This window comes from Anabrus simplex, chromosome 6 (assembly GCF_040414725.1).
Source record: "Anabrus simplex isolate iqAnaSimp1 chromosome 6, ASM4041472v1, whole genome shotgun sequence".
In the NCBI taxonomy this organism is placed as follows: Eukaryota; Metazoa; Arthropoda; class Insecta; order Orthoptera; family Tettigoniidae; genus Anabrus; species Anabrus simplex.
Genome location: NC_090270.1, coordinates 237,866,990 through 237,891,751, shown reverse-complemented (window position 1 = coordinate 237,891,751; position 24,762 = coordinate 237,866,990). Strand labels below are relative to the sequence as shown.

The following is a 24,762-nucleotide window of genomic DNA, read 5'->3' as shown; positions in this document are numbered from 1 at the left end:
AACTCCATGGTGGAGATAGAGGACGTAGTCAACTACCCTGTGGAATTTCTCCACACTTTACACATACCATATTTTCTACCTCACAATCTCAGTCTGAAAGTTGGAGCACCTATAATGCTGCTATGGAATCCAGTACTTCCTAAATTTTGTAACAGCACCAGGCTGCAAAGTGAAGTCTTTACATAGAAACATGTTCGAAGCAGGAGAACCAATTTTCATCACCCTCATTCCTTTGATTACTTCTGACTACCACTTCCTAAAATGTCATTTTTTACATTTTTGACATGCTCTATTGGTGAAAAATATCTAATTCCCTCTGTGGGAATTTAGAATTTTCCATACCACTTCCTATTCAAACAACTGCAATTTACCATTAAAGTATGCTTCACCATGACAATAAACTAAGCTCAGGGGTAGTTTTTAAAAGTTGCTGGTGTGGATTTAAGAAATTATTGTTTTTCTCATGGACAGTTCTATGTAGCCTGTTCACGGGTAACTTCTCCTCAAAGTCTCGTGCTTCTGCAGCCAAAGGGTGAACAAAAATGTAGTTAACAAGGAAGTTTTATAAAACAACCTATCTTCAACAACAACCGTGGACAACATAATTTGAATGGCAGTAGAATTCAATTGTAACTGGCTGTAGGCAAGGGAACCTGCCATTATAACGAGAACTCCCCAAATCAAGTGTGACTGGTAGTAGGAAAGGAGGCCTGCCATTGTGATGAAAACATCTCAACTTGGTTGTACCATTCAGCAATTTCTCCAGATTTTCCAGACTCAGACAAAATAACAATCATCATCATCATCATCATCATCATCATCATCATCATCATCATCATCATGATTGACCATATCACACACATTTTCAATTGGATCAAGTCTGGTGATCAGGAGGGCCAGGACAACAATCTAACATCCTGTGACAATAAGAAGGCACATGTTCATGCAGCAACATGTGATTGTACATTGTCCTGCTGAAATATGGTGTCTGGGATGTCGTGCAGAAAGGGTATGGCTATGGGTTGCAGGATGTCATTCACATAAGTCAAACTGGTCACAGTGCCCTCGACATGCACCAACTGTGATTTCTGGTTGGACCCAATAGCACCCCATACCATAAGGCCTTGAGTTGGCGCTACACGTCTTGTGCGAATGCAGTCAATGTGATACCTCTCCCCCTGTCTGCGGTGAACCAAAATGTGGCCATCATTTTCAAACAAACAGAACCTGGATTCGTCCTAAAACACTATCTGCTGCCATTCCTGTCCCCAATGACGTCATTCCATACACCATTGCAGTATAGCACATTAGTCAAAGATAAGTGGAGAAGTGGACGAAGCGTCGGTAACCCAGACCGTAATAAACAGCAACGGACTGTCACTCCTCATAGTGTAAGATGTGTTACACTGTTCCACTGTTGTGCCAGAGCTGAAGAGGATGCAGATCTGTCCTGCAATGCCATTCGGATGAGGTCTTGATTTTCTCGGGGGGGTGGTCTGGATGGTGCAACCAGACCCATCTCGTCGTGTTCTGTGAACCATTCTGTACACACTCGATGCACTGCCGACACACTTCATCCCACATGAGCAGCAATTTCCTGGATGTATGCATCATGTTCTCTCATGCCAATAATTCGCCCTCTTTCAAACTCACTCATTTGACAGTACGGTTCTCGCATACATCTGCGAGGCATCCTGCACATCTGCTCAAGTCTCACTGATCCATTACCTTTGGTTTATAGCAACAACAAGAGCTGCAGGCACATTTTGCCTGTCGGTGGAGGTGCGCCGAGATATCGATGTGGACCTTGAACCTACAAATCAACAGCACAGCTGTTCACCAAATGTCATCCTTCAAATATTTTGAGACTATAGTGATTGAGGATTGTGATCCCAGAATGAAATATCCAGGATTGGGCAAGACAAAAATTTGTTCAATAGAATGAGGACCCTATTCACCAGTAGCAGTGTCAACCTTGTTCTCCGAGTTCGGATGTTGCAATGCTATGTTTTCCCTGCCCTTCTGTATGGTTTTGAAAGCTACACACTCAGCCCTCTGCTGGAGAGGTGCATTGAAACTTTCAAAGTGTACTTGTGCAGAAGAATGCTTTGAATATTTTGGGTAGAAAGGAAGACCAATGAGGAAGTCCTTAATTTGTTAAATAAGAAGAAAAGAGCTTCTAACAACCATCAAGGAGAAAAAGTTAAGTACATTGGGCACATCATGAGAGGTGAACAATATGAACTGCACCAATTCAACATCAAGAGGAATATTGAAGGACAACGGTCTGTGGGGAGACTGAGAATTTTCTGGCTCAAATACTTGCGACTCTGGTATGGACAAACTTCTATTGACATTTTTGAACCTCTGTTTTGCAAGTTATCGTAATTAATAGGATCGCCAACTTTTATAGGGGAACGGTGTACTAAGAAGAACAATTGTATGACCTAATTGTAGCATTGCATTCATCAAGGAGGGGAAATGGAATCCACTTTTCCTCACACCTCTTTTATTCTAAACTTTTCAATATACTTGATGGTGATTTTGACATAACTGTTGATGTAATGATCTAATTCTCTTCATTGTCATACTCATTTGGATTAATCTATAGCTTGTCTGTCTGTCTGTCTGTCTGTCTGTCTGTCTGTCTGTCTGTCTGTCTGTCTGTCTGTCTGTCTGTCTGTCTGTCTGTCTGTCTGTCTGTCTGTCTGTCTGTCTGTCTGTCTGTCTGTTAAGTCATCGGGCTGGAGGCAGTTTGGATCCTCAGATAATGCCACTGATTGCAGTTACCAGGAAACTGAAAAAAGAAAAGAATGGTGGTACCATAATGAGGCATACTAAGCAAGATGATGAGTGAGGTAGTTTGCTATTGCATTCCTCAATGACTCAGAAAGTGCTACTGTAACACAACTGACCTTATGAGCAACACCTTTTATAGCATTTAGATGCTCTAGTCATGCTGTATGTCGTTACTCAGTAGGTTCTATAACTGTCACAGCCATAAATAAGACTGAAACTTTAGTGGATGTTACAATTTACTCTGGGCTGTGCCACAAGAATTTACTCTGGGATGTGCCACAAGACAGCGGTAAATATACTGCATCCATCAATAAATAGCAATGAGCATAGTGTTTTGTATTCAAATGTGTTAATAATACAAAAGTTGCAGCATGTTACCAGTAACATTGCATGCTTAAAATCTTTGGGTGTGCACATAGAGCAGGCAGTAAATTAAAAAAAACTTATGTATAAGTTGCTCTTCACTCAGTTGATATGTCAACGGGAGCCCAATTAGCCTATATTGTGCTGTCAGTAATATACAGAATAAACCGACATGAATGACTTACTGGTACATAAGTTACATATTACTGTAAAGCAAAGCCTCCCCTCCATTTCAGACTAGTAGTTAGCTAAAAGCCTCTGGTTCATTAAGCAATATTATTCTACACCTGCAACTGGTCAATTAACCACTCTGTGGTACCAGCCCTGTGCCTTACCCACTCTCATGGAACTACAAAATACATGCTGCCATCTTTGGGATTTGAGAAGAACTTCAGAAGAAGACATTGGAAGCAGGCCAGCAGACTGTGATCACACAGAAATTTGTGCTCATATTTGCCATACCTACAGCATTGCCCCTTCAAACTCTAGCTATACAATACGTCCAACTTTGTAGTTCACAACAGGGTTGTCATCAGCTGGTGAGGTGCATTGATTCAAATTAAAATGGAAAGTGAATTGGCACTTACAACTTTGTAAATACATTGTCAACAGACAAAAATCTTGTTCTTAACAAACAATATCATGCAAATTTCAAGGTTTTGGGATTACCAGAGTGTTCACGTGTTCATGTAATCCTTAAACAAAGACACCCCTGCATGTTACAAATTGTTATGGTGTACCATTACGTGCATAGATTATGTTACTGCCTCCTTTCGCAGGTATTTTTATTAAAACTATGTTTCAGTGAATCAATAGCTCATTGTTCAACTATTTTAATGTTGTTTATTTTTTCAATCTTCTTTGACAGGCATCATTAAGTTCAGAAAATATGACTCAGAACAGGCCATGGTGAATGAGCTGTTGGATACTTCAAAATCTATGATGAATTCTACACTTGCTGGAGTTGTTTTTGAAGGCAGTTCAGTCAAATGTTCTGGAGACATCAAAGTAAGTTGTATACAGTTTCGACCTATTTAATTTATTTACTTACCTAATGATGAGGCTTATCAATTATTATTATTGAATGAAAAGCACACAATGTGAAAAAACAGTTTTTGTACAGATGGTCAACTATGCTAATGCCATTCTTATTATTGAGGTTGTCCTCATTTTGCAGTTTTGTGCATGGTATCTTTCACAATGATCATTGCACAGGTTACATATACAGTCTTCGTTCGGCTGGTGGAAGTTTTTGGTTTGGCAGAATCTGTGGTTAAATCCATGAGTGGCGTTATGTGTAATTACTTGCCATAGCTCGTAATTTGCTTGCTTCCACTCTTCCGTCATTATGGCGGCCGTGGAATAGAAGTTGGATCAAATAGCATTTCTTTTCTCGTTTAAAGTTTGGCGTGCATTCTCGTAGGGCTTGGTGTTTGGTAGACAAAACTGTGTTTTGATATCGTCAATGAAGTAGTCCTCTTTGGTTAGAACATATGTTAACCTTGAAGGGGCTGACTTCCCAATGCCTAGAATTCTCTTGAGATATTGGGCCTTGACTTTTTCTATTGTCGCTGAGTGTGAGTTTTTCCCAGGTGATGCTAATCCCATAGGTTGCTATTGGTGATATGGCTGTCCTGAACAGTAGCATTGCTGTACCCAATGATATTTGTTGAGATTGTTGAATGTTGTAGATGGCTTTTATTGCTGTGGCTGCTCTTTCTTTAACGTGGATATTGTAGGATGTTAGAGTAGTTTGGAGGGTGACTCCAAGGTACTTGAATTTCAGCACTACTTCTAGACGTTTCTTGTGCATGGTTATTGTATTTTTAGGTGCATGTTTTCCTCCTTTCATAAAGGTCATTTGTTTAGTTTTGTTGTGGTTTATTTGCAAACCGTTTCTTTCTGCCCATGATGTGAGCCTATTGAGGACCTCTTGGAGCTTTTCTATGTTTTCTGAGCCTATTGCCATATCATCTGCATAAAGTATAAGCAATGCTGAGGTATCTGTGATTATTTCTGTGATGTCTGCTGTCATGATGTTGAATAAAATTGGGCTGATTGAGTCACCTTGTAGGACTCCGTTTGTTTGGGTTACGTTTTTTGATAGAGTTGTGTTGTCTTATATTTGGACATAGTTATATTTGAGGATATTCGAGATTATGATTGCTATCGGATGTGTAGCCCCTATTAGGTAATTGAGTTTCCGGACGAGTGTTGCTCTATCAACAAAGTCAAAAGCCTTATGATAGTCTACGAAGACTACAAAATATTTCTTTCCTGGATGCCTCAATGTATCTTGGACTTGTTCTATTAGGTATTTTATGGCATGTAGTGTGCTTCTTCCCTTTCGGAAGCCGAACTTATTTTCTAGTATCTGGGAGTCTATTTCTTCTGCAAGCCTGATAGTTAAGATTTTCATGAAGATTTTGAATGATGTATTTTCGAGGGCTATACCTCGATATGAATCAGGATTGTCAGTTTCTCCTTTCTTAAACATCATTTTGTTGACAATCTCCATTGCTCTGGAATTTCCCCAGTGTGCATGCATGTGTTGAATAGTTCTACCCAATAGTCTAGCATGACAGGTAGAGAGTCTTTCAGGTGTTCTGTGCAGATGCTGTCTGGGCCAGGGGCCTTTCCATTTTTTGCTGCTGTTATCTATATAAATAAAGTTGTAGGGGGTCCGCTGTCTGTAATTTCTTTTGTTTTGCCTATTTTTCAGATATTTATCCGTTTTAGGTCAACTCAAGACCAAATCGGTGGTTTTTAATTTTCGTGTCTGTTTGTCTGTTTGTCTGTCTGTTTGTCTGTTCCACCATCATGTCGAAACGGCTGGATAGATTTCAACCAACCTTCGTATTTAGAGTATACTCATCCCGGAGAAGGTTTCAATATGCATATCATTTTAAAATCTTTGAATAGACCAGAACGGTTTTCCTCCATTTGCTCTTATACTATTGATTTTCTGTAAACTCTGTGGACCGTACGTGAAACGTCTCTTCATTACAAACAACTTTCGTTATGTTCATAATTTACCTTACTTTTCACATGAGGGAGAAAATCACTATTTTCTGCGGGTATCATGCTCTGCACTGAGTGACCGACAGACCGACAACGAACCTACAGGTTACCATGGCAACGTCTCTGACTGCTTGCCAGCAGGGACATAACGTATTGCCATTTTCCTCATCATGCTTTTAAATTTGTGGTTGTTCCTTGGGTAGAAGCCAAGAGAGGCGTCAATCGACCTATCTGGGGGATATCGGCAGAATATTGTTGGAGGTTATAACCGCCTTCGAATAGATTAAGTAATAACACCATTAGTCATCTTCTTATCTGTTTACCTAAGAATCACAGTGCCTAAATTTCTCCTCTGTTACCGCTTTATTATATCCATAACTCACACCAGCATATTTTTTTGAGGGGCATTTTATTTTCCAATACAGTCACTTGGCATTTACATATTTGTCGTTATCCACCTATCCTCAGTTATAATCCATTTTCTATTAATTTCAACTTTCTTAACTGTATTATTTTCTTCCTTAATTACTCCGTATGTATGCGGGTGTTAGAATCTAATGCAGGGCCTCTCAGGGTGCATGCGCGTGGTGCATGCACTGTGCACGGTGCAAAAGACGACTTCGCTTGGTTGACCAGAGTGCAGACCCCCCACTCCTCTCTCCCTACACATGTCTCCCCGTTCGGCCTGTCTCCGCGTTCCTCACCGTCACTGCTGTTTCTCCCCCACTGTGAAATGTTTACGTGTGGTGAGCGGAGACGCACAGTTGTATGGGACAAGGTTACCAGTGTTATTAAAAAAATTAAAAAAGTGAATTAGAAATACACATACATGTTTGAGAGGAATGTAAACATAATTTTAAAAAATGCAGAACCCGTAACCAAAATGAAAATGCTACAGTACTGGAACAAACCTCATTTGTGAATATAGAATGCTCTTCTTCAAGCTGTTTCAACTTCCTTAATTCTTTCTCTCTGACGTCTCCTATGATTTCACAATAATTTTCCAAATGTAGTCTGTTGTAGTGTCTTTCAATAGATGATTTTCTTATGCACGTAATTATCATCCCACAGATTAAGCATTTGGCGTTATCGTCACGACAAACAAACAAAAAGAAAATACGAAAGTTCCCAGTTCGATTGAAATGGACTTTCGGAAGTCTTTGCTTTCTTCGAAACAGGTTGCTCCATTATTATGTTGTTGTCGTGCACTTATCTATTTCATTGATAAACACGTCGTCTACCACCAAACGCTTCATCGCTCTCAGCACACTACACCATCCGAGTCAAGCCGAGTTGAGGCGAAGCGTACCGATGCACAGTGCACAGAGCCTATGTACCTCGTTCTGCACGTGTGAGAGTTTGGGCGTTTGAGAGGCCCTGATCTAATGGATATATTTCCACCAAACTTCATATTTAGAATCCACCTGTCCTTGGGTAGGTTTTAGGGCAAGTATTGTTTCTAAATCCCTGAACTGACTGGGGGTTTATACGAGACCGAAACCATGATTTTGCACTCCCACAAAATATATGCAACAAAACTTAATGGAAATTAATTTCTAAACCTTTTTTCTCATGTGCATCATTTCTATGCGAGGATTAATAAGGGAGATATCATTAACTCACTGTTTTTCGGTACATGTCCCATCAGACTTAACTCAAGAGCGGGTGCATGTAAAGCGTATTTCTTACAACTTGAAAACTACTGAAAATATTCGAACCAAACTTTATATTTAGCATCCATCTGCCCAAAGGTAGGTTTTAAAGGTCAATAACATTTCATGTTCTCAGAATGGACTGGTGGTTTATAGGGAACTGAAATTGTGATTTTACACTTCCACAATATATACAGTACAAGACCAACCTGACTGGAAATCGACAAAACGTGATGGAATTCCATCTCTAAAACTTTTTCTTCATGTGCATTTTTTCATCAGGACGATTAATAAGGGAGATATGATGAATGGTCAGTTTTGCAGGTTAAGTCCAGCGGACATAGCCCTAAAGGTGTTGTACGTGGAGCAGATTCCTTATCTATCAATATAAATAAAATCGTAATGACTGTGTGCCTTTACATTGACTATTTGGGCAAAATTTTCGCACAGTACCCGTTTAAGGGCTAATAATGACCATCTGCATACTTTTTGGTTTAGTTTCCTGAATGTCCTCATTTTTACCCTCCTCGCCCAAAATCCAGATTGTGGCATAATCTGCCAGATAAAAAAATGGAAATTTGACAAAATTATACATTATAGCGTGTAACAGACGGAAAACTTCCAAGATCTTTCAATTTTTCACTTTTTATCCCCGAAGAATATTGAAATATGGAGGCAATTTTAATGATGGTGTAGACATTCGGGAAGTCCTATCACATAATGGATTGCACAACCTCCGTTTAATCTGGAATGATCTACAACCTTGGTCTTATGACTTTTTGTCGTATCTGTATCCCTTTTACGTTTGATTTTTCTCTATTAATCGATGCTAAGTAAATTTGGACTTTTCACATGCATAATTCATACTTTCAATCACTTATAGGAAATATAGAATCATCAAACTTTTCACAAAAATTGGCCGACCCAGTAGCCATATGTGAGCCAAATGCTGGCTGTCACATAATTATCTGAAAAGTAATGCAATGTAAGATAATCTTACAAATACTTTACCCTGTTCAAGTTTCTAACTCAATCTGACCCAAGAATAGATGAGATATCATAGGACCAGCCATTTAGGCCACTAAATTCGGCGTCTTATGGTATAATCCTTTGTTGATATGACATACGTTTAGCAGCATTTAATCTGTAAATGAAGGTCTGCAATATTGTAAACAAGCATAAACTTTCGTATGTCGATCTATATATATTCACTGATGTTGATTTGTAGCGATCGGGAAAGGGTGTGTCTGCTATTGGAATCAGTACACCCCACACCGAATTTGACTGGCGGTAGGAATGGGGTCCTTCTCCAACTCCTGTGTAACTGGCATTAGTAAGGAAGGCCTACCATTGTAATGAATAGTTCGCTTCTCGATTTGACTTGCAGAAGGCAAGGGAGAATGCAGTTTTGTTTAAAACTCCCCTACCCGATTGTGTTTGGCAGTAGGCAAGGGTGCCTGCAATTATAAACAAATGTCCTCATCTAAAATGTGACTGGCATTAGGCATAGTGGCCTGCTATTTTGATGGAAACTCACCAACTTGGTGTGACTGGCGGTAAGCTGCTGGTAGTAGGAACAGGGGCCTGACATTATAATGATAACTGCACAGCTCAATTTCGACTGATAGTAGGGTAGTTGCCTGCCATTATAATAAAAACTCCTCAACTGTTATCTGTCTGGAAGTAGGAAAAGGGGGCTGCCATTGTAATGAAAACTCCCCAAATCGATCGTGACAAGGCAGTAGGCAATGGGGCCTGCAATTATAATGTAAACTTACCAACTCAATTGTGAATGGCAGTAGGCAAGTGAGCCTGCCATTATATCACAAATCCGTAAGAAACACTTCACATTGGAAACAGTGTATGGGGACTTCCCCATGCTGTTTCTCGGATAATGCTAAGAGCCATGCAATTTTAAAACAATCTTATTTACTGCATGTACAGTATTTACTTCGGTATTCGAATACAATGTAGAATACTGCAGCGAAGCATGGGTACATTTGCTAGTTGTATTATATATTTCCTGCCTCGTTATGGGGATGTAATTTCCCGTCATTGTTACTGGAGTTAATTCAAAAGCTGTTGATCGGTGTTGGAGGTTGAGAATGCTTTTGAAATGGTTTTCCCAAGACTCCATTGAGATATTATTTGTTGCTGAAGTGTTTGGTTTCGTAAGCACTAGGAATGGGTTATTCTGGGCGTTTGCAACACATCTCCTGGCGTCTTCCTCAATGAATTCCGTTTTTGTTTTCTTGATTAGTGATTTATATTTCCTTCTTTTTTCGGCGTATTGGGCCAGGTGACTCGGGTTCTATGTGTTCTTCGCTCGATGTAGTGCCAGGAGGGTCTTTTTCCGTTCATTGTAACAGTCTTTATTGAACCATGGTTGTAATCTCCTTACTTTCGTGTGAGTTTGGCATGATTGAAGGGTTCTTGTACACATTTCCACTGCTTCAGTTAGTTCATGTCGTTGAACTAATAGCCTTGCTTTATCTATTTCATCACCGATATGTCTTAGTTTCTCTGGATCTAATTTCCTGGATATTTTCTTCCTTGGTTTTATTGGCAATTGATCTTTATGAATGATTTCAAAGACTGTCGAGATTGGTATATGTTTCCTAATCGGGGCTATGGCTGAAGTCCATAATGCTTTTTGACTGAATTTTTTAATGTCTGTACCTCTGTAAAAGACTAAATCTATGGCGCTGGTTCCATTCGAGGCTATGTACGTCTTCATGTAGGGACTATTAACAAGGACATAGCCGGCTTCTTCCAGAGCCTCTTTAATCAGTTCTGTTCTAACGGTTGATTTGTCTATTCTTGCATTTAGGTTGCCTGTGAAGATTACTCTATCATCTGTTTGCATTTGTGACAAGGCCTCTGTTATTCTTTCGATTGTGTCCTCTGTTGACATGTGGTTGAACATACATGCCAATGATTGATAATAGGTTGGTCTTTACGATAATTGTTTTTTCTTCTTTTATTATTTGTTTTATTTTCCCCAAGTTTGGTTTGAGAAAGATGGAGACCTCTCCTGATGGTCTTCCTGTGGTCTGACGGGTGAATGAATGATTTCCATAATATCCTTGAATGTTAAAATCCTGTGTTAAGAATGTTTCTGTCAGTATAATGGCGTTGTAGTTGCTTAATGTGTCTGTTGGAAAGAGAGGTAGAGCATTTTTTCTGCCTTCAATATTCCATATGAGCATATGTGTATATTTATTGTAGGTCTCCTCCTTCAGCACGGTTTGCTCTCCGAAAACAATATCTTCTTACGATTGTTCTATTTGGCCAGAATTCCGGTCGTACAGCATCTTCAAGGAATTTGAAAGGGAACCCTATTTTGAAGGCCTTGTTTTCACTTCATGTGTGAAGTTCTTCGCAATGGATATTATCTTTAATTCCATTTATCTCTAGGTACTTCTTAACCTTCTCTTCTGTTGTGTTTCCTTTCAGATTGCCTAGGAAAAGCCATGCCATTTTGTTAGCAGCTTGTAGATCATCTTCTTGAACCCTTGTCCCTCTGATGGTTTGTGTGTTTCTTTTATTTATTACAGTTGTCCATTCTGTTTCTCCTCTATATTTATGATTGTTATCCCTTCCGTCTGTTTTGTTATTGAGTACTTCATTATCCTTTTGAGTAAGCACTGCATTCCTATTCAGGGTCTGCGTAATTTTTTCTTCAATAATTATATTTATTTTATTCATTATGAAGTCCATCATATATCTTACGGTTTCTTTTAAATCCGCTAGATCCTTAGTTTCATTGTTCACGGCTTTGTTTTGCTGAATGAGCTGGGTTGTCCATTCAAGTAAATGCGAGCTTTGCATTCCGCCATCAGATGGGTGAAGTTCGTTGTTGTTGCTGTTTGTAGGTTCTTGGTTGTGGCCAGGAGATGAGGCTATTTGTTCCGAAGTTGAGCTACCTTCTCCTGCTTGGGTGTGGCTGCTAGATGGGAGTAGCTGCCAGTTGGAGTTACTTGCAGGTTCTTGGTTGTGGCCATCAGATGGCGCTAGTTGTCTCGGAATCAAACTGTCTTCTCCCTCTGATATGTCTTCTCTTTATTATTCCATAACCTTGCTTTCAGAAACAATCATTTCGTTGTTCTTGTCCTTCACTACATTAGTTAATATATCAAAGCAGTTTCTCAGGTCACTTACCGCTCTTTCTTCTCATTCTTAAGATAACCACCTGTTTCTGTAATATTAACTGTACCGGGAGGTACACCTCTAAGCTGCACATTTAAATCTTGCGCCTAATGAAACTCCTCTACGGGAGAAATACTGAACTTGAAACTAGACCTATTTAAACCTTTACTCAGAAGATGTCACTACTGTAATTTTGTTATTGTGAAGTTTCCAGTACTGTGTGAATTTCAACTTATTTTTGTTTTCCACTCATCAAGAAGTTTGGACATTCTCTCATATGTGTCACTGCTAGAAAACTTTAATCATGCACCCTGGTGCAAAGTGAAAGAACGTTTTTTGGGAAGTCTTGTATTCATAAGTTTTTTTTACTAATTGATGTTCATTTATTTTTGGGTTGGCAATATTTTTCTTTTCTTTCCGCCAGTTTTGAATCCAGCCAATCCTTAATTTTTGTAATTAATTTCCAACCAATCCTGGATTTCTTCTTCGACTTTCAGTGTAAATTTTGAATCGTCCAATAAAATTGAGAGGGTGTGGCTTGATTATTCATGAAAGGTCTCGAACTTTCCCCGAGGGTTTATAAACTGCAGATTTTCACATCTCTCAGCCATTTGATCGTCATCTAACTTAGTGTATGCGTCAAGCAGGAGGCGGGAGGCACCTCTTTCATCGGGCAGCAGTTCTTCAGCAAGGTAATGGCCGTTTGACATCTTTATTTCTTGCTAGCTCCGCAGTTTAACCAGAGGGATAGGTCCAAAACCCTAACTATGTAACCTACTTTTCTGTAAATGTAAGTTCTGCCAGCTAATGTGAAAATTTCATAAAATCTGTAACTGTAATTCGGGGATAGAGAGTGATTTACCCTCTCGAGCTCCCCTTCATGTTGGTTTGAGGTGACTACGTTTTGTAACTGGTTTTCTTCCTTTCAGTAATGTCTTCAATTTCTTTCTTATACGAGTCACCTCCATAGTTTGGGAATAGCCCCTGTTTCATCGGCCTAGTGCCTTTTAGGTTTCAAGAGTGCATATTTAGGAGTGCAAGTATGAACCTCCATTCAATTTGGGTTTTGGGCCATTTACTTAACCTGTTCTTTTCCGCTACGGCCCAAAAGGTTGGGTACTAGATCCCCCTGTTTCAAATTTGTAAATAGTGCCTTGTAAGGCCTGTGATTCATAGATTTTCATGTAATGTTGCCTTGAGTAGGCTTGGAAAACTGAGAGCACGTCTGCTCTTTTCAAGTGTTGGAAAAGTGCCTCTAGGAGGCTTGATATTGTAAATTAGGGAGCAAGTGCTCCAGGTATTAGGGGATTTCTGCCCTTTTTGTAAATTTATGCCCCTCTGTATTGATCTGGAAGCTCAAAAATTGTAAAACTAGGGGCTTGTAGCCCAAGTGTGTTAAAGTTTTGAAATCTTGGATTTTTCTAAGTCTTGTTTTTAAACTGCTATGTCATTGTTATCTCACTAAGTGAGAATTTATTAACAGGTTGCTTTTTTCAAAATATAACCTTCCATTTCAGTTTAAATTCTTTCTTGACATAGTAGTTAGACCCATTCACTCCGGCACCTGCTTTCACCTCTGCTGGTCCACGGGTAGCCCCTGCTTGGGTGTGGCCGCTAGATGGGAGTAGCTGCCAGTTGGAGTTACTTGCAGGTTCTTGGTTGTGGCCATCAGATGGCGCTAGTTTGTCTTGGAATCAAACTGTCTTCTCCCTCTGATACGTCTTCTCTTTGGTATTCCATAACCTCACTTTCAGAAACAATCATTTCGTTGTTCTCATCCTCCACTACATTAGTTAATATATCAAAGCAGTTTCTCAGATTGCTTACCGCTTTTAGTATCTCTTCTTTCTTCTCATTCTTAAGATAACCACCTGTTTCTGTAATATTAACTATCGTTTTGAGAGCGTTCTCAATCCATGTTTTCATCTGGTCCGCCATGTCTTCAATTATTCAAATGTAGTTTAAATGAGGTTATACAATAAACACATCACATAAATGGAAAATGACATTTGTAATAATATTATCCTTTGAAACTTTGAAAACATCCAAGTTGTTAGCACCTCCCAGTTAGGAATATATAGATGAGGTGCAATATTATATTCTATCATGCCAAGTATGTTAATAGACAAAAAAAAAAAAAAAAAATTACCAATAATTTTGTCAGAAAATAATAATGGCTTACTCATATTTACTTGTATCTCAAACTCTTGGGCAGGTAAGGTAATATACATACATTCTTTTTCACAGGTACGTCTTCGGTTCCCGGGAGAACTACGTAGTAATGGAAAACCTAGTCCATATGTTAACTGGCAATCAAACTTGTTATTTCCAGTGTATCAATTTCCAGGCCCAAGATCACCGTCAGAAAATCAAACTATTGGAGATGCATCACCAGGTACTTCAAAGTTTTGAAAGTATAGTCAATAGCAAAGTTTAACATTCTATCCACTTGCAATATTAACCCATTAAGCAGGGAGCTAAGTATACTCTGGCTCGCTTCCGGGTGGGAGCAATTTCCCTGATTGAAGAAAATATTTAATTACTTGCTTAAAAACAGTCTTAGGCTAAAATTAAGTATGGAAGGGTCCTAAGAGATATATTTACTAAAATTTAGTGTATTTAATTGATGGAAATTCTATAATTTTAGTTTTTCAATGCTTTGTGCAAGAATGTACTAAGTGCTTTTGCACTGTGATACAGAATTTGTTTCTTCATAAGGGCAAAGATCTGATTTTCATTTATACAGTAACTTATACCTAAATATTTTAAGCATTTTACTAATAATCCCTGCCTAGAAATAAATTTTTTGTACATGTAAATTGTAGATTTACCAAGTTTCTATGTACTTATAAATTACTCATAAGATTTAGGATGGAATAAATTATAATACTCAAGAAATTTTCTGTTATGTTGGTTAGCGCTTTTGAAGGATCGAAATTCGACAAACTTGACCATTATTGGATCCAGTTTATACACCTACAGTTCATAAGTGCCACCTATGAACTATATTATACTGCAGTAATATTTACAGTCTTCTCAGCATTACATCTTTTACAGCGGTTCATTATGATACACACAGAAGAAGATCGTGTTACATACCCTGTCCCGGCTTCACATAATTTGTATGATTACATTCTGAAATGTGATAGTTTTGTTGGTAGATAAATTTCCCACCCTTTCCATAACAAGAGTTTCTAATCAATTTACACTTTGCCATCAAGGGTATAAGCTTCCAAAAACGTTGTTACCAGGGTCAGATACTGGCTTTATCTTGTAAATTTTGGGAGGAATTTCTTCATTTTATGCCTCATTGTCAGAGAAATGTAAAAAGCTGTGGAAGAAAACTCCCTTCTCCATATTTCATTCTTGATATGATTAAAATCCTCTACAATTAGAAGAAAATTGATTGACTTGGCAACACTGAGTCTACACAATGTGATGGTTTCTGACAATATTTTTCAGAACTTTTACTTACAGCATCAATAAAGGGTGTAATCTCCTTTACCAACTATGTTAACAATACTGATTCTAAAGCAAGGGACATTGATTCAACCAAGAAAAATGTTTAAAAAATGGCTGGCTTACAATCGGGACAAGCATCCTTGAGTTTTAGCAATTGCCCCTCCTCAATATTGGAGCACCCTTCAAGGGTAGAAACCTAGTGTAGACACTTAGCGTATAACACATAAATTTGCAAGTAAATAATCTTCTTCTTCTACCACTTTTCCCACATCTGTGAAGTTGCAGGTTCAAACTGTGTCACACAGATGAATATGGCCCTGTTTTATGGCAGAAGCCCTTCCTGACACTAACCCTATATGGAGGGATGTAGTCACTATTGCGTGTTTTTGTGGTGGTTGGTAGTGTAGTGCAGTGTCCGAATATGAAGAGGAAAGTGTCGGACAAACACAAACGCCCAGTCCCCGAACCAGAAGAATTAATCAGACATGATTAAACTCCTCAACCCGGCCGGGAATTGAATCTGGGACCCTCTGAATCAAAGGCCTCAATGCTGAACATTCAATCAATGAGTCGGACAAATAGATATATATGAAAGTTTAAAATGCTTTTAGAAGAGATTTGTGTTCATTATGAATGCCTGGAAGCCACCTGCCCTCCCCAAAAGGAAAATTTACTTTTACAAAAGCCTAATGAATCATTTCACACGCCATTGTCCATTAGTTGACCAGCTACTAGCAATGCCATTGGCCAACATGATGTCATTCCAGAATTCATAAGTCGCAGCTTGTTACCAACCTGCACAGAATAAAAACACAAGAAGAGGCTCTGTTAGTGGTTGTAACCTATCTGCAAATCAAGGCTAATCTTTGTCATGAGAACAGTGGCCATGTTGGGGCCATACTCCCTTCAAGAAGCTTTTATCTATGGCCATGGCACATACTGCCTGCATGGCAAGAAGAAAGACAATTTAGTAGCTGTAATTTATCTTTGCAAACCCCTAACCTGGAGGCTTATGCCCCAGAACCCCTTTGCTTATAATCGTAATCACCCTGGAGGCTTATGCCCCCAGACATCCTTTGCTTCCAACAGTGACTCTGGCGGCTTATATCCCCAGGCTCCCTTTACTGTTTTTCCATGACCACAGTGCGTACTGTCCACATGGCACACACACACACATATATAACAAAAGGAATGTTTAAAACATACCTTAATGCAAGGGAGGGTAGAGTTCTCTGGCTGCTCAGAAGAAATGGTGCACTCTCTCTGGTAAAGGAAAAGTACCTTGTTGAGAAATTCTGCAATATAGCCTACAAAATGTCCTTTCTCCTTCTGAATGTCAAAATAGAATAGCTCCCATGCTTCAGATGATGCCACCTATTCTCAATATTCTGCATATGAAAAGACATCCCACCACCCGGCATCTGACAACTGTTGGCTCTGTTGACATGTTCAATGATTTACTTGGAGGTGAACAAATCCCTCATCCTCCAAACAGTCATATGCTTTCCAATGAACAGAAATAATTATTGAGCCAGGCAGTATCCACTCTTTAATTACAGCCAACAGTGTTGTATGTCCGGCGCTCCCGTCTCGCTCCGCAAGCCAGCTGCAAGCGCGCCTGTGTATCATTCTGCTAGCTTCGACGCGCAGCCCTCAGTGCGCGTGCCTGACCATCGAGTGTACTATAAATAGGAGCTCCCTGCCTGCTCAATTGCCCACTCGCCCCGGTGTCCAGCTCCAGAATACACCCTACGTCGAGCACGGAGGCTACTCCTCTTGAAAATGTGCTTCGACCAGGTGGACTGAATTTCTGGCAGTACGAGGTTTCACCTCTGGTCACCGCTCCCTTACCTGTTTCCGCTGCCTATGTTCCGTAATTCTTTTACAAGCCATTTTCATTCCCTAAGTTATGCAAGCTCCCTTAGTTTCGCTAGGTGGAATTTCTTCAATCAATTGAACTTGCTTTTTAGGAATTCAGGCACTTCAACAAACAAGGACTCTCTCAAGACATTTATGTTAGTGTGCCAGATAGTTCTCGACTATCAACGTGTCAATTCACAAAGACTATCTTTTCAAGATAGAAGTGTACATAAAGACTGTAAACCTGTACATATTGTATAAAGACAGACTTTTCTCAAGATTCAATATTCCTTTTTGCTTCAAAATAAATTTCAGTTATTTGTGTAAATATCATAAAGTGAAGCAATAAAAGTTGTGTTTGTAAACTTCAACCTTGGTTACAACAAACAGTGTCTCTTTATCTCTTCATTCAACAGGAACAATAAAGAAATTCTTAAACTTCTCCCTTCCCACTCCTCCTAAGAGCCATTGTGCTGTAATTCTCCTTTTCCTGTGATATTTGGATCTCCCAAATTTACTTTCATCTATTTTCACCACCATTCCTGCCCCTCCTAATTTTTTTTTTTTCCTATCCACCCATGCCACACAGACCTCACAGCAGAAGCTTCGCCAGGCAATAAGTTTATCTTGCTACACCTAGCTCCAAATGCAGAAGAGGAGTTTGCGGCTTAGTCAGGAGACACCACAAAACAGAAAAGAACCCTATCAGATACAAAGTTAGTCTGGACTTTTCCTTCCACCAACGTTCCACGTGCATTTGACACCTCCTACATGCCAATTGCACTTGTGAATGATGTTATTACTCAACTTTGTCAACTCTCCACACTTCTCACAATTCCTCTCCTTCATTATCAAACCATGACATTCGTAAACCTTCAAAAGCTCCTCCAAATTATCCTGGAAACAAGTAAAAGAACTAATTTTCAATTCACAACCTTCACACAAAGCCATAGCAATAGCACAACTAAACCTTCCTTTTGCCCTGCAATAGTTTTGTAACCTTGCTTTCCCCCGCAATAGTTTTGTATAATTTAGTAACAGTTCATAGCACGTAAAGACGCTCTTATCGGCAATCCCATGAACCAAGGAGGGAATAGAAATAAAAAGAGCATCACCCTCTGCTGACTCTCCATGTGGAGTATGTAGAGCATTTTAACTAGGCTTGTACCCCCTTCAATACACAAAAACCAGCTATTCATGCTCCGCCTTTATCTGGGCCTGGGACCAGCACTACCTCCAAAGGCAGAGTTCCTGTAGTATATACAGTTAATAAAGAGCCTTGTCCTGCCAAGGTGGCTACAACCCAATCAGAGAGCCTTTAAATATAGTGTCTACTACTGGCATCATATCATACAGAGGAATAAGAATACTGAAAGGAACGATAAAAGGATAAAATTGACAGGTCAGTGCAGAAAAAGAGAGAAATAGAAAGAAAACACAAAAGGACAATCTCCACATCTTTATATACTACTGTCTTCATGTATATCTGCTCTCCTCTCAAAAGTCCCAGTTTTTTACATCTTCCCTGACCAATAACGACCTTGTTTCTGATTCCAGTACGAAGCTATCATGACAGACGAGTAACAGAAATTTTTTACTTATACTCATTACAAATATTAGTCCGACTCATTGGCTGAATGGTCAGCGTACTGACCTTCGGTTCAGAGGGTCCCAGGTTCGATTCCCGGCCGGGTCAGGGATTTTAATCGCTTCTGATTAATTCTTCTGGCTCGGGCATGGGTATTTGTGTCCATCTCAACACTCTCCTCTTCATATTCAGACAACATACCACACTACCAACCACCCGAGAAACACGCAATAGTGATTACATCCCTCCATATATGGTTGGCGTCAGGAAGGGCATCTGGCCTAAAACAGGACCAAATCCACATGTGCGGCCTAGTTTGCACCCGCAACCCCACAGGTCTTGGAAAAATCTGTAGGAAAAGAAGAAGACGACTTATTACAAATATTAGTTGTGATGGAAGAAACTGGTCCATGTTCATTATTAAACCATTTGTTATGCAGTACTTATAGTAAATGTGTACTAAAGCACAATTGCCCTATCACTTTGAAACTTCACAACAGCACATCAATGTAAGAGTCACTGCAGACAGAACAGATATTTATGGTCAGGCCTTGACACTTAAGACAGGCAAGCGCGCAGCACGCATGCTTACCCCTCGCACAACTTTTCATCAGACGACCATAGTAAGTAAATGAAAAGAACAAACGAGTGTGTTATTCTACTGTTCAGGTAGTGATTTGCTTCCTTTAGAACTTCATTTCTAATTGTATATTAATTTAGGTTTATTTATTTTCATCTTGTACTCCATGAAAATTGTGTTCATAAATTGAAAATGTTCATTTCCTCTCCTTGAATTGTGGGTCTTTTTCCAAATGTCTCTTTGATAACTTTTACCAATCAAAAAAGATTGAGATGTATTTATTATTGAAAATAGTAGTCAATCAATCTTTATTAAATTACTTCATAATAGAATTTAATGGTGAAGGATCTATATATTTATTGATACTGTGTGTCAAATATCACCATGAGACCTTACTGACAATCAAAGAAAAGATCATTTGGCAAGGTAAATTGCGACATTTTGTCATTAGTTGACAAAGAAACATACATTCCTCATCTTTCTGCCTGTAGATGGTAAAATATTACCACACTATTTTGTTATCAACTATGGTATTCTTGCTATCCCTCTGTTTGTTTCAGGATACCAGTTTGAAGGATTTCTACCACTTCAGGAAGCAATTTCAACAGCTTTGATTGAAACATGCCCCAGTACAAATTCTATGCAAACAGTGAATTTGCTTTTGCACCGTTTCCCTTACCCACCGTACTTGAAAGATGCACTTCTGAGAGCACTCCAGGTCTTTATTTCTCTCATGATCATGCTTAGTTTTGTGTATACCTGTATATCAACAGTAAAAGTTATAACTGCCGAAAAGGAAAAACAATTGAAGGTAAGTTAAGCTAAAATTATTTAAATTTACTACTTTAGTTTATGTAGTTGTCCAACTCATTGGATAAATGGTCAGCATTGAGGCCTTCGGTTCAGAGGGTCCTGGGTTCGATTCCCGGCCAGGTCAGGGATTTTAATCGTGTCTCATTAATTCTTCTGGCCTGGGGACTGGGTGTTTGTGTTTGTGTTTGTGTTTGTCCCAACACTTTCCTCTTCATATTCAGACAACACACTACACCACCAACCAGCACAGAAGCACACAATAGTAATTACATCCCTCCGCATTGGGTTGGTATCAGGAAGGGCATCCGGCCATAAAACAGGGCCAAATCCACATGTGCAACAGAGTTCGTACCCGCGACCCCACAGAGGTGGGAAAAGCAGTGGAAGAAGTTTAGTTTATATAGCTGAAATCATGTATTGTGATATTAATTTGAGTAAGTCCAAAAGGAGGTCATGACTGGTAAAATTTCAGTAGCATTAAAGATGCCCTATATTGACACAGCAATGGTAATGTGGATCATGATAGTGATCCATTTATTATTTATCATATGGATAGTACTGAATATTAAGTGGGAGGACTATATGACCAACATAGCAGTTCTCGACAAAGGGCAGCTAAATAACATTGAGGCAACAATCATCGCTCATCAACTGAGATGGTTAGGCCATGATATAGATGTTGATTCCCATGGGGAATCTGAAATATTTGTCCCGAATGAGTAAATTTATTCACCGCATGAGAATACCAGGCTTCCCCGCCAAATTCTTTATGGTGAACTTTGCCCTGGCAGTAGACCTCATTGAGCCCCTCTTTAGCATTTAAGAACCAGCTGAAACACATCATGAAGGCAACTGATATAAATGTACAGACATGGGAAGAATGTGCTGTGGACCGTTCCCCGTGGCGGAACACTACATCCACCACTGTCAACTTGTTTGAAAGAGAACGCCACAGACATCCATCAAGAGGCCAAGCAACAAGGAAGAAAGCTCCGTCAGTTACAACCCCACCCTCCTGCATCCATTCAGTGTGATTTGTGTGGGTGTATGTTTTATGCCAAGTTTGGTCTGTTCAGTCATCACAAACACATCCATAAACTGAATGGATCTGCTCACCTTATGCAGAAAGAAGTTATATATACTCGGATCGAGTTACACCCAACAAGTACCCAATCATTTTACTATTTATAATTGAAATCATTAATCCACTGAATTGATACTGGGATGGCCTTCATGATATCTTCAAAATCTCTATGATAGGATCATTGATATCAATCTGTGACTGTGTGTAGGATAGTCTTCTGAGATGCTCCATAGTCACACTACAGAGATGATCTTAACCCATTTATACAATAAATCTGCACATCTCCCCTGCCTGACTGCAAGGTTGACTAGCTTCTTTTGGCAAATTCAAAGCCAAGGGGTTCTCTTGTGTACATCCCTGAAACCATGCAGCACAGGGATTGTTAGGATTTTCCACTGTTTCTTTTTTTTTTTTTTCCACTTTGATGTTTTGTGAAAATGTTCTTCTTGTAATTTTTGGGCTGTTGTGATAAGGAATCATTGAGAATTTTGTATTTTTATCTCTGTGGCTTCAAAAATATCTGCCTGTATACCCAAAGTTAAGCTTGTTGGTGGTGCAGTAGTTTAATATATTATCCCACAGTCAATCAATAACGTTGTTGGCTGTGATGTAGTGTATACTTTTCAGGTAAATTCCACCAATCTTCTCTCATAGCTTGATCCTGAAAACCGAGCTCGATAGCTGCAGTCGCTTAAGTGCGGCCAGTATCCAGTATTCGGGAGATAGTAGGTTCGAATCCCACTGTCGGCAGCCCTGAAAATGGCTTTCCGTGGTTTCCCATTTTCACACCAGGCAAATGCTGGGGCTGTACCTTAATTAAGGCCATGGCCGCTTCCTTCCTACTCCTAGCCCTTTCCTGTCCTATCGTCGCCATAAGACCTATCTGTGTCGGTGCGACGTAAAGCAACTAACATTGATCCTGAAATCACCCTCTTAATATTGTGTAATAAAAGAAGTTTACAGAGCAGTACTACCGTAAACCACATAACTACTAATGTAAATCACGGGAATAGAACCAGCTTTTGGGTGGTTAGGCCGTGTGCCTTTGCAGAGTTTTGCCCAGACGTGCCATTTGGTCTCATCAGTTGGATTGGCACTCCCCTCCAAGATTATGCTTAGCAGTGACATACCAACTGCTGCTACTACTATTAAAATGTTTTCATTCCTCCCCTGAAGCGGGAGGCGGGTCTCTTAGGCAGTAACGCCATTTCTCAGGCTGGGAGATTTGTTACGGTAAAGGCACAGAGAAGTCGAGGCGGTTGTTGACCGTGGCCTATACTAGGAACTGTCCCGGCATTCGCCTTAGTGCAAGAGAATGGGGAAACCACAAAAAACCATTCTCAGGACAGCTGATGGTTGGGGCCAGCTGTGAGGTGCAGCCCTGTTCCATTTCCTGAATGCAGAGGCGTAGAGCCACGGTAGAGCCCTACCGGGCGAGTTGGCCGTGCGCGTAGAGGCGCGCGGCTGTGAGCTTGCATCCAGGAGATAGTAGGTTCGAATCCCACTATCGGCAGCCCTGAAGATGGTTTTCCGTGGTTTCCCATTTTCACACCAGGCAAATGCTGGGGCTGTACCTTAATTAAGGCCACGGCCACCTCCTTCCAACTCCTAGGCCTTTCCTATCCTATCGTCGCCATAAGACCTATCTGTGTCGGTGCGACGTAAAGCCCCTAGCAAAAAAAAAAAAAAAAAAACGGTAGAGCCCTGGCCATCTCTGGGCCAAGACCCACTCTGCATCCACCGATGGACCAACTTTATGGTCCCGCCGTGTTGGAAAATAGGTATTGTTAACCCGCTAAAGGAGAAGTAAATTCTCCATTTTCAAAAATATGTACTCCCCATGGAGATACAATTCCAAAAATGACTTTCATGGCTGCAGATCTAAAAATCATGGTAACAGAACCAGCTTTTGGGTGGTTAGGCCGTGTGCCTTTGCAGAGTTTCGCCCAGACGTGCAATTTGAGCTCATCAGTTGAATTGCCGTGCCCCTCCAAGACTCTCCTTAACAGTGGGAGACCAACTGCATGGTCTTGCCATGTTAGAAAATTGGTATTGTTAACGTGCTAAAGGAGAATTGCCTGGTGTGAAAATAGAAAACCACAGAAAACCATCTTCTGCATTATCAAGCTATATCAAGCTGTATTCAGTTTTAATTTTCAGTTTTCAACACTATTTAACTTTCATTCATTTCTGAGTTTAGAAATAAGAAGAACACCACACAGCCTAGGCAGACTCACCCAAAGCTAATGTTGCAACGGGACTTTTGGATCCACACTGTTTTTATTTCTAGCCAACATTATCACAAGATTTTTAAGCTTGTTAAAATGAGCAGCAAGGATAGAATTTATAGAAGTATAGGATATTGACAGTCTTAACATAGGCACTGAATTTTGTGTAAAAGGGTTTTAATGTTTAATTTATTATAGCTGGCCTATAAGATTTTAAGGACTTAAGCATTCATTACAATGTATTTCAATATATTCACAATCTGATTTATCACCACATCATATTGGTGCTGCATTACACAAACTTTTAAGTGTGTTTTTTACTCTTTTTTTTTTTTTTAATGGAAGGATCAACTTTTAAGGAATTAAATCCTGAAAGTAGCATCATTAAGAAGAATATATTTTAGCACTAAGTTTTTAGATATGTAACAATACATGTTGACTAACTGTAATTTTTATCTTGGTTCCTAGAAAGTGAGGATGATTGCAAGTTTTTATATCACTGATAAAGAGAATGGTATAATTTTCTTGAAACCTGTACAAATAATGAATAACATAAACTGTTTTAGTGAAAACAATAAATACTGACAGAGTGGACCCATTAACACTAGAACAGTGGAAGGGGTCAAAATGACACTCACCTTTAATTTTTCTTTAATAATCATTTCTTTTAAATGTCTTATCTTTTCATCATTTTTTGTTCTGTTTATGGTGATGTATCATATCTAGCAAAATATTTACATTTTCATACATTTTTGATATAACATATCCTGGACAGAGGTAGGGGTCATTTTAACACCTGTACAATTCCTTATTACAACGCAGCAGTTTGCATTGTCAGACAACAGTGTGTACCCGGCTGGATTATTATTATTGTTGAGCTCTTACTGTCAGATGAGTGTTCCAGTTAGCAGGATTACTGTATTCATCTCAACATTTAGAAAATGTTCTTCTTACAGACATGTGGTGTTACAATCTTCTTTCTACTGACGAGATGTCTCGTATGCTAGAAAATTCAGATGTTGAGTCTGAAAGTGAACCATCCAATTCAGATAGTGATTTCTTGCTTGAGACAAGTGAGACTAGTGAGGGCAAAGATTATAATGAGACAGAGGATGAATCATCCACAGGAAAAATCGAAAATGCTAATCTGCCTCGAAACTCGC

At 39.5% G+C, this 24,762-nt stretch overlaps 1 protein-coding gene across 2 annotated transcripts in view; it reads left to right on the top strand.

Moving 5' to 3' along the window:
• Abca3 (ATP binding cassette subfamily A member 3) overlaps positions 1-24,762 on the top strand; it is a 271,865-nt gene that overhangs the window by 64,313 nt on the left and 182,790 nt on the right. For both annotated transcript variants that reach the window (XM_067150289.2, XM_067150288.2), the window contains exons 4-6: positions 4,031-4,170; positions 14,232-14,379; positions 20,035-20,285. In XM_067150289.2, the coding sequence (XP_067006390.2) occupies positions 4,031-4,170; positions 14,232-14,379; positions 20,035-20,285 (539 nt within the window). The remainder of the gene's footprint in view (positions 1-4,030; positions 4,171-14,231; positions 14,380-20,034; positions 20,286-24,762) is intronic.